This window comes from Mesoplodon densirostris, chromosome 7, assembly GCF_025265405.1.
Source record: "Mesoplodon densirostris isolate mMesDen1 chromosome 7, mMesDen1 primary haplotype, whole genome shotgun sequence".
Lineage (NCBI taxonomy): Eukaryota > Metazoa > Chordata > Mammalia > Artiodactyla > Ziphiidae > Mesoplodon > Mesoplodon densirostris.
The window spans coordinates 2,046,557-2,056,979 of record NC_082667.1 but is presented as its reverse complement, the minus strand read 5'-3'; the positions used below and the strand labels follow the sequence as shown (position 1 = coordinate 2,056,979).

The 10,423-nt window shown below is 64.9% G+C and overlaps 1 protein-coding gene across 1 annotated transcript; it reads right to left on the bottom strand.

The window, feature by feature from the left end:
• Positions 1 to 2,363: 2,363 nt before the first annotated feature.
• MRPL23 (mitochondrial ribosomal protein L23) lies at positions 2,364 to 9,248 on the bottom strand. Its single transcript, XM_060103794.1, has 5 exons — positions 9,166 to 9,248; positions 7,394 to 7,516; positions 6,427 to 6,509; positions 5,692 to 5,765; positions 2,364 to 2,578 (listed from the first exon to the last, which is right to left on the bottom strand). Exons 1-5 carry the CDS (start codon positions 9,180 to 9,182, stop codon positions 2,414 to 2,416), a joined length of 462 nt encoding a protein of 153 aa, XP_059959777.1. The 5' UTR covers positions 9,183 to 9,248; the 3' UTR covers positions 2,364 to 2,413.
• Positions 9,249 to 10,423: the final 1,175 nt, after the last annotated feature.

Genomic DNA, 10,423 nt, shown 5'->3' with positions numbered 1-10,423 from the left:
CGACTCAACTGGGGGTCCCAGCTGCAGAAGTGAGCGGGCCCCCCACCCCCGGCCGAGGGGCCCAGCCAGGCGGTGGGTCACCTGCAGTCGGTTACTTAAACGATGCACATGAAGCTGGGATGACAGCGTGATGCGGCCCCGGGGAGACTCTGGCCCTTGAAGAGGAAAACCAGACGCTGGCGGAGGGGCTGCGGCCAGATGGGCTTCCGCTCCATCCTGGCAGCCCTAGCGGCCGGGCCTCACCTGGAGCTGCTGGGGGGTCTGGGATGTGTCCCGTGGGCCACAGGCCGGGACTGCTGCAACTATAACTCATCAGCACAGGCCTGCTAGCTCCAAGCAGGGCCCGTGGCAGCCACAGGGGACTGAGAAGGCGGCTGGCCTAGCCCCCAGCACCTCCCCTTGCGGGCTCTGCTTGCCGTAACCTGGGTCTCACAGCCCCCGCAAGGCGACGAATGGCCATAAAGAAGGGGGGGCACAGGGGGCGGTGTCGTGGGCTCTAGCCCTCTTCCTTTGTCCATTTACTTTCCCCCAGGCGCTGGCCCGGGGTGCTCCTGGCAGGGCTGTCCCCACGGGAAAGCAAGCCCTCAAGTCCACTGGGTCGGGCCCTCCCTGTTCTCTGTCCCGCGTGAGGCTGTCCAGCAAAGGCATGAGTGGGGAGGACGACACCCAGCCCAGGGGCCCCCAAGAGACCCTCCTCTGGTCCCCACGTGTGGAGGAGCACAGGGGAAGAGGGTGCTGGGACCAGAAGCCTTGACCACCATCTCCCAGCCGGGCAAGGAAGAGGGAGACCGAGGCTCGGAGAAGACGATCACAGGGCCCACCGACCTGGGGCAGAGAGACCTCCCTGCCAAGCCTCCAGCCTCCAGCCAGGGAGGGGCAGGGGTGTCAAACAGCGCCTTCTCAAGGCTCCGTGCCTGGGGGAGGCGAGCAGCCCCCCAGCTGAAGGCCCGTTTCCCGTTGCTCAGCGCCCTGCAACCCCCACCCCCTGCCCCGCACACTCGGCTCTGAGCCGGACACCCTGTGTCCCACCCCCACCCGGCGCCGCTGTGGCCACTCCATCCACCGGCCCTGGGGGTGCTGAGGACACTGAGGGCGCCACGGCCCGCCTCCGTGGCCGTGACCGGCAGATGCCAGGCCCTGGGGGATGTGGAGGGCACAGCGAGGACAGCAGGGGGCCGCCGCGTGGGAAGGGCCTGGGGGCTGCGTCCGAGGCGTGCGGGCGGCCAGCTCTGGAAGTGCAGCAGATGAAGGATGGGATTCCTCCCCTGGCCTTGAGTCGGGGTCCTCGGGGCCCCATGAATTATTTCTCTCAGGAAAATACCATTGACTCCGTTCTCCAGCCTCCCTCCCGACCCTCCCCATCACTTTAAATCAACGCTGAAGGGTGGAGTTTGCCCGGACCTTCACCCTCCAGCCGGAGGGGAGCTTCAAAGGCCCACGTGACGCCCCCCATGTCCCTCGGGGTGGAGGGGGCCAGCCAAGCCGGCTCCCCACTGTGCCCCCTGCGGAGGGAAGAGCCAAGCTCCAGAACGGGGACCCAGGAGGCCGCGGAGGAGGGTAGTCCCTGAGCCCTCGTGGCATCTGGCATCTGTGTCCCACCCCAGGGGCAATGTGGCTTGATTCCCCGAGCGCGCCCACGATGCCTTCTTGCTTGTTCCCCAGATCTCCAGGCCCGCGGACAAGCAGAGACGGGCCCAGCCAACCCAGTGCGGCCTCACCGCCCCCCTGCCCGGGGGCGGCTGCGGGGCGCTGGCTCCCGGGGGCGCTCAGGGTTAGGCTTTTAGCTGCAGAGCGTGATTCAGAGAGAAATCAAGTTGTGGGTGCATCTCAGGAACCGGAGATGCAGGGAACCGGGCTCCTGGACCCCCCGGGACCAGCGCCACCTCTACCCTACCCCGCGGGTCCCCAGGTGCTGGTCGTCCCTGACGGCGCTCCACTTCCCACCTGCAAGCCTTCGGCCGGCAATCTTTCCAGACGCGGCCTTGCTCTGGACTAGTCCCCTAAACCCCACTCTCTCTGGACCCCCCACCCTCTCTGCTCAAGACCACACTGGACTGTGCCACCCTGGACCCCCAGCCCAGAAGGGCTCTCTCCCAGCAGCCACCCCGACCCCTGCCCTCAGCACTCACTCTGATCTCCCCCACAAACCGCCCGAAGCAAGATCTTAAACAGAGCAGATCAGGATGACTTCCTGGGTGCTCTGGAAGTGGGCCTCCCCGCAACTGGACAGGGTTCTGGGCCTGCCTGGCACGCCTTGGGCCCACGCGACCAGGACGAGACACGCGGGCACACCCGAGGCCAGGCCCCTGCTCTCAGGGTAGGGGCACGGCCCAGAGCACAGAGCACAGGGTGGGGGGCCTGGGCCAGTCTCCACAAGCAGCACTTTTATTTGAGCTGAGCTGTCAGCCGCCCGTCACAGGCTGAACCAGCCGGGGACACCCCCGCGCCGGGGGTCGCAGCTCTGCCTCCGCCGCTGGTCTTCCAGGACCTGGTGCTGCAGGTCCTCAGTCGCAGAACTGCCTTCAGGCCTCTTTTCCTCAGGAAACAGATCTGGGAACGTGAAGGTCTGTCCGTGCGCCTGGGGAGAACAGACACGGGCTCAGCCTGCAGCGCGGGCGGGACGGGCCAGGAGCCCCGTGGGAAGGTCCGTGGCCAGATGGAACCCGCCCGCCCGTCGCCTGCAGGACAGACGCAGGCCGGGCCCCGGCCCTCCGCGCTGGAAACCACTGCTGTGACAAGGCCCCTCATCGAGGCCAGCTCTTCAGGCAGCGTGTCCCCATCCGGGGGAGCCCAGCAGAGCACCCACTCCCGGCACAAGTCGCCCGACCATACTGTGGGCAGGGGTGGGGAAACAAGGCAGAGATAGTGTCTGCCGCCTCCCTGGAACGTCTTCCACCCAAAATACCTACAGGCCTTTACCCACATTAAAGACTAACCCTCCTCCCGGCTCAGAGCTTGGCAAATAAAACGCATGTAACGTACAAAGAAACGTACATGCGAGCAGTCTATAAATCAAGACCGGCTTTGCAAATTAACTGGTTTTACATCTTTCACTAGAAGTTCAGAACACGTGAGTGCCGGCCAAGTCCCAGCCCGGACCCCCAGCACGTGGCCGGGGTACCAGCCTGGCCCGTCAGTGGGCTGGAGGGAGGAGGGGACCCCAAACAACGTGAGGTGCGGGGCCACCTCCACGTGCTACACATCGCAAAGGAGCTCCAAGGATGGGGGGGGGCGCAGGGGGACGACCCGGGCCAACACTCCCAGGGCTGCGCCGTCCACCTCCAGACGGGCAGAGAAGGACCGGATCTGGAAAATTTTAATAAGTAAAATCAGTGAAGTGCGCTTGGTTCTTGGAGACCCTTGTTTTGTAAAGAAATTTGGATTCGGGCAGGCGGCCAAGCGTGATCTGAAACAGCCCACATACTCGGCCCTGAGAACGGGAGGTTTATAAATCCTGCTCACATGGCGCGGAGTGCAGGCCCCGAGTGATGAAAGGCAGCAACCGTGTGCTCGGTAGCCAGCCTGCAGGAGGATTCGCTTACACACTTCAAAACTTTCTTTCTTCTTCTTTAAAATACCAAAGGGCAATAGTTTACATGCAGGGCTGATTGCCCAGAATGGGGGATTTATGTTTAATATACCGAGGTGATTCTGCTAGTTTTCTGAGGTGGGGGAAACCCAAAATGACATTTTAAAATATAAATACAAAGATGGCAATCCGCAATAGCTTGGGAAAAAACGGAGGGCGCCGCTGGGAGAAATTCCTCGTTTCTCACCGAGACAAGCGCCGGGTGTGGGGGCCGACTGCGGCTCTCGGGGGTTCCCTTCCTAGAGAAATTCACCTTGTACTTTCAGAAATAAAACCCTCCACCCTTCCAAAGCTGGTCAGCGGAAAAGAACAGGAGGGGAGGAAAGTGTTGTGGTGAAAAGCGAAGACGCGGGCCCGGGCCGGGGACGGTGAGGGGCGGGCGGGGTCGGGGAGCAGGCTCTCTGTCACCAGCAGGCGTCAGCGTCAGCCTGGGGGCCGAGGCTCCTTGCTGTGGGGTGACCCAGGCTCGCTAGCTCCCCGACTCTGGGCCAAAGAGACGGTTATCAGCTCGTGGGAGGAAACCCGGGACCCCCACTACGGGGGACCAGCTTTGCCGAAGCAGCCAACTCCGAACAAATCCGGGAATTTCACTTGTCTTTCGGATGGACCTCTGTGTGCTCTGCGACCAGCTCGGTGATGAGAAGCCCAGAAACGAGGCCCCAAGGGACACATGGGGAGGACGTCTCCACAGACGGAGGACAGAGAGGGGACCCCTTCAGGGGGCAAGTGTCCAACCCCCCGGCCGGTTTCCAGGCACAGATCTGCCGGAGTCGGGAGGGGTGGAGGTGGGGGGGATCCGTTACAAATTTAATTTTGCAACGGAGGGAAGCGTGCCCGGCGGGGACGCCCTGTGCTCCCACTTGTGCTGCCCTGATTTCACAGGGGAAGAAAGGCGGCCGGGTGGCAGCTGCAGATACCAGATCCCAGGCCGCGCAGCTCAGCTTCCAGAGCGAGGTGGGGCCCGGGAAACGCAAGGGCTCGGATGACTCAAAAGCCACTTGTAACTATAGCTCTCGCTGAAGGGCCTCGTGGCGAATGCCGACATATGGGGTGTCAACCGGCGTGCCGTGACAAAGACAGATGGCCCGATTTAACACAGAGGACACAGGCGTCTTTATAAGGCCAACGGCCACTCTCCCTGCCTGGACTGGCTGATTTTATGCACAGCAAATATTAGGCCAAATAATTACGGGGGCCCCTGTTTAGAACAACTGTGACTGTTTTTCAGAAAAGCTGCCATGCTAACTTGGTCTTTCAACAAACTGCCTCCTAAGGCCCAAAATAAGCCCTGGGGCCGGAGGGTGTTTTCATAATAGCGCTACTGCCATCTAGCGGCCCTGGGGCCCGCGGGCTCCCCGGTCTGACCCAGGCTGTTTACGAGGAAACTAAAGAAACTGGAAGACCCCCACCCCCTCCCCCGCCGCCCAGGGTTTCAAATGCAGGGCAGTTAACAGACTCTGTGGGCAGGTCCAAGGTCACCTGCCCCGGCAGAGGAATCCTTCCCGCAGCCCCCGGGGCCTTGGTGCTGGGTGGCCAAGGCTGTCCGTTCTGAGTCAAGAGCATATCTGGGAAAGCGCATCTGGGGGCAGCTCAGGCTGGAAAGGAAGAGCCCGGAAGGGGGCTTGGAAAACGCGAGCCTTCCTCCAGCCAGGTCTGGGTTTCGGTCAGCAAAGGCTCAGACAGGGTGCGGGACCCTTTTTCCGGAGCCCCTCGCTCCGTGTGTGCCACACCCCGCAGTCCAGTCCAGAGGAGAGGGGGTCAGCCAGGACCCCAGCACACCCCAAGTGGTCTGGCTTGACACTGAGGCCCCAGCAGGAACCTCCACCCCCATGGCATTAACTGCTTCCTTGCTTTGACGCTTGCCAGCCCTGGTTTCTGTCTGAACCCACCACCAAGCCCAGCGGGCCCACATCCGCCCACTGCGCATCCAGGGCTGGCCCCCCCCCGAGAAGTTCCCCAACACCCGTCCCCTCCCACCTCTGAGCCGTGCTTTGAACCCCAGCTCCTCAGGGGGCTCCATGTGGATTAGAACTAGGGCCAGCCTGGGGCCCCAAGATCATGCCCACCCCCCGGCCCAGGTCACGGTCGGGGTGAGCGCTCACCAGCTGCACATAGGCCACCTTGTAGTCTGGTTTCTTTACCCTGATGTTCCTGTAATCCCTCCTCCTGTTGGAACCTGTTGGAAGCGGCGGGGGCGGGGGGGGGGGGGAGGAGACAAAAACCTTCACTCCGAGCATGAAGTTTTCAGTCCCACTAATCCAGGAACCCACTTTCTAGAAACAGGCAAACACGCAGGCACCTTCAGGCTACAGACTGCAGGCGGCACGCCCTGGGCCACTAGGCCAGGCTCGCACAGGCAGGCGCCACCACCGCCGACCTCCGCTGGGCAAAAACCCAAACGTGTCTAAAATAACTCAAGAAACGCTTTCTGCCCTGTCAGCACAGAGACTCTTGCTGCTGACCTCCCCTCGACGGAGGGTCGTCATATTTACAACTGGGCAACCGGGGGTTGGGGGGCAGGGGTCAACAGGAAGGAACGAGAAAGGCCCAGGGGAATAAAAACAGTGCTTTGCTGACCGACCCGGGGGCAGGCGGGGAAGCGGGTGAGTGGGTTGAGTGTGGGGCCCTGCTCTGAGCAGCCGGCAGGGCCGGGCCACCCAAGTTCCAGCCCTGGGAGGCCACCTCCCCCCTGTGTGTGCCTCAGTCTCCTCATGTGCAAAGGACCACATGCCAGAGTGGCTGTGAGGGGGACCAGGCCAGCGACACGGGCAGCCTAGCCCACAGGAGCTCCGCGGAGGAGCCCACACCAGAGGGCAGCCCCCGCCCTGGGCACCCACCGTGCTGCACCCTTGTCCGCACGGCAGCCACGGGCACATTGTAAATGCACTCCAGATAGCTCCTGAGGTCCACTCTGGTCATCCTGGGGCAAAGGAGAAGGAAAGGAAGTCTGAACAGGGCCGAGGTACAAGGCGCCCCGCCCGACGGGGTGAGCTGCCGACCGCAGGCCCCGGGTGGGAGCGGGCTCGGGGGAGGCCAGGGCTGAGGCCGGGCCCTGCTGACTCCGGAGATGCAGCCCCTGGTCCCCCCCACCCAGCACACTTGCATCCGGACGCAGCAGTGAGGGGGTGACGGGGGACCAGCCCCCAGGACCCAGTTCTCTTCTCCCTCCCACTGGCCACACTCCCTGGGGGCCCAGCTTTCAAGGGGAGGGACGGGGCGGTCGGCGAGTGCCCCCTGGCTGCCAGGAGCTGCCCGCAGCGCCCAGCCGCCCGCTCTGCAGCTGCTGCCCCGCCCGCCCGCAGCACCCTCCCGGCAGGCGCTTCCCAGAAATGACGGTCAAGGGGATGGTGGGCTAGGTCCCATTCCCTCTTCACCCTACATGGGCCTCACACGGAAGCTCAAGCCAACCCCGGAACCCCTCAGACTTCAGCATGGGACACAGGGAGGCTGTGTCCCTTCGGTAACTGAGGCCTCCATGAAGGCCCCATTTGAGGACGAAGAAAGCTTTGGAAGCCATGGTGAGCGGGTGCAGGAGTCACAGCCCAGCCTCCTGGAAAGAGCAGCCAGGACCGAGGCAAGAAAAGAAGCCAGGTCTCAGGCCAGGCTTCCCAGGGGGCGGCGGGGAGCACGACACCCCAGGGCTCTGCACACACCAGACCTGGACAGTGCGGAGCTGCCTGCATAATTTTCACGGCAGGAAGAACCTTGCTTGTGAGTGGGGTTCGGTGGCACCTTTAGGGCTGTGGGCCCCTCGGGGCACTCCCCAGCCTGAATTCCTCTGGGGGCGGGGGGGGGGGTGCTTACTCCATGGGGATCCGGAACTGCACAGTGTCCTCGGGCTGGGCCATGCCGGGCCGCACCAGCTGGATGAAGAAGTTGGTGCGGAAGACCCGGAGCTGGGGGTTGCCCAGCTGGTACAGAGGGTACCTGCAAGGGGGAGAGGGGTCGTGTCAAACGCTCAGAACACGAGGCTTCCGGGACACCCCAGCAGAGTCCACAGGTCATCACGCCATGGGGCCGGGGAGCCAAGGGGGCAGTCACCCACAGGCCACCCCCTTTGCTCACCCGGCGTGAGCAGCCAGTCCCCAGTCCCCGGGGCAGTGTGGCCTGTTGACCCCCAAGGTCAGCCTTTGGAAAGGACCGGTGAATGATTCATGAACAGAGGCCAGAGGACATGCCCACCCCACCCCGTAAACAGGCTCAGAGTCATGTGTTTGTTCAAAGTGCCGGTCCCAAAGGCACGCGGCCCCCGCATGGCTGTCACCCTCCAGGAATGGGCCCCACACAGGGCACGCCCTCTAGCTCCCTTCAGCTCAGGTGAGGTGGGATCGGTCAGAACCAGCTTATTCTGCACTGGCCCACCCCCGTGGTGGGGAAAGGGATGGGGCCACCTCCACACCCCCTGTGCTGGGAACACCAGCTCATCCTTGACAAGCATGAAGATCAAAAGATAAGAGGCTCAGGAGAGATGGTGTGTGCAGATCACCAGCTACAAGCTGACCGCCCACCTGCCCCACCCCCAAAAGCCCCAAAGTGAGCAGAGGCATCTAGAAGGTGCAGGCGGCCACCACCTGCGGCTCCCACCCAACTGCCCCTGCCAGCTGGACCCATGCCCCGGTGGGGTTTGGTGGGCCAGGAGGGCCACACTGCCAACTGGGCCTCGGGGCTGGGGTGAGGAGTGGGCCCAAGGTCCACAGGGGCTGCAAGGGGGCCAGGGGACGGGTCTTGGTGGAGGGTGGGAGCAGGGGCTGAGGATGCCATCTAGGGTCCCTGGTGACCAATTTGCAGCACAGCACATGGCCCCTGATCTCGGGGAGCACCCAGCACCAGGGAAGGGGGCTCAGTGAAGCCATATCTCATGCTGCCTCTGGGCCTCACAAATCTGGGGAGCGTGAGGGGGTCAGGAGCCGAGGTCCAGGGTGTGGCACCCTGAGGGGGCAGGGCTCAGGCACCCTGGCACAGGCCGGGGCACCCGCAGAAGAATGAGTGCTGAGCTGAGTGCTAGGTAACGTCTCCCAGGGTCTCCTGGCGACCCAGTCCCACGTGGCAGCTGCCCCATTAGAACCTGGTGGCACAGCCTTCTCCGCTGTGCCGGAGAGGCGGGAGGGGCAGGTTCTGGAAGCGCAGGGCTGCTCGTCCAGGACCGAGCCTCGCTCTGCCCTCCTGGGGGTCCAGGCCGGCGGGCGGCCACCCAGGCTCACACCTTCCCCCTGGTGACCAGCGGCGAGCACTGCAAGGGGCGCAGTCTGGGGCCCCTGGGGAGCTGTGGGGGTGGGGGGCGCCGTGGGCCGGCGGGGACCGAAGCCCGAGGTCGGCAGAGCCCAGACCCGCCAACCTTCTCTCCCACCCGCCCTTGCCAAGCGGCAGGCCCGACCCCCAAGGGGCGGCCCGGGCCCCTCCGGCTCCGGAACGACCACCCCCTCCCCCAAGCCCGCCCCGCCCCGCCCCCACGGGCGCCTCGACGCCGCACGTTCCGCGCGGGGATCTGAGTCACGTCCCCGCGGCCCGGCACGGCCCCCGCAGCAAAGTCCGGGCGCGGCCACGCCCCCACCCCGCACCCCGGGACCCCCACTCACAGCACATTCCGCGCCATCGCCGACTTCCGGGGCCGCGGGCGGAAGGAGGGGCGCGCCCGGCCCGGCCCCGCACCGCCGCAGCGCCCCCTGGCGCCCGGGAGGACGCGCGCAGCCCACGCACCTGGGCCGCACCTGGCGGCCCCCGCACCAGCCCCACCACCCCGCGCACCTGAGCTCCACCTGACTCCCGAAGCTCCGCACACCCAGTACCCACTCCCCACCCCTCACGCCCCGCTCATGCCCTGCAGCACACCCCAGTCCCACATGTCCCCCCTCCACCTTGGGCCCAGCACACCAGTGGACCACCACGCATGGCCCCCACGCACCGGGCCGTGCCCAGGATAACTGCAGGTCATCCCGCCCAGACCCTGCCACCCTTCCAGCTGCTGGCCAAGGTGGGAGGCTGGGGGAGTTGGGGAGGGGAGGGTGTGTCGGAGGCTCCTCTCTCCACCAGGCAGAGGTGGTATCCTCCCTCCCTCCCTGGCCCCCACCCCAGTCCTTCTGGCCGGCCCAGCTGGGCCCTACCCTGGGCCCCTCTCCCCATCCCCTGAGACCCCCCAAACAGGAGCCCCAGCCACGCCTCCCCCGTGAGGCTGCTGGCTGCTCCAGGCCTCTGCTGGGCACCCCACTTCCAGCCTCCGCACAGCACAGCCCTCACGGGGGACCCCTCCATAGGGCCAAACCCGGGGCCCACTGCCCACCCCCACAGCAGACACACACACAGCAGGCAGACCTGTGGGGAGGAGAGGGCCGCAGCCGCCCTCCTGCCGGTCGCGGTCCCCAGGCCCTGCTCTTCCCGTTGTCCCCTCTGCTCCCTGCTTCTAGCCTCCCCCAACCAGACTGTCTGGTTCCCCTGTACACCCCACAGCACCCCACCCTAAGCGCTCTTCAGGGCAGGGAGGGCATTCCACAGTCTGCAGGGAGAGAAGGGACCCCAGGAAGCAGGGGAAGGTCCCTGCGGGGAGGCCTGGAGCAGGCCTCCAGGGTGGGGATGGAATGGCAAGGAGGCAAGAGCAGAAGGGACCTGAGGAGGCGCAGGCGTCGCGCCCCTGTGAGGGGCTGGGTGCCGGGGAGGGGGCTGGAGCGCCCTCCGTACTGGACTGTTTGGTGGTGGAGACCTTACATGGATGCGTCTAGGATGAAGAAACTGACATTGGGGAGTGGGTGCTGGGGAGGGGCCAGCTGTGACTGGGCGGGGCAGACAATGGCCTGCTGGGGAGGACCAGGGGAGGGCAGAGAAATGTCCGGCCCTTGTGGG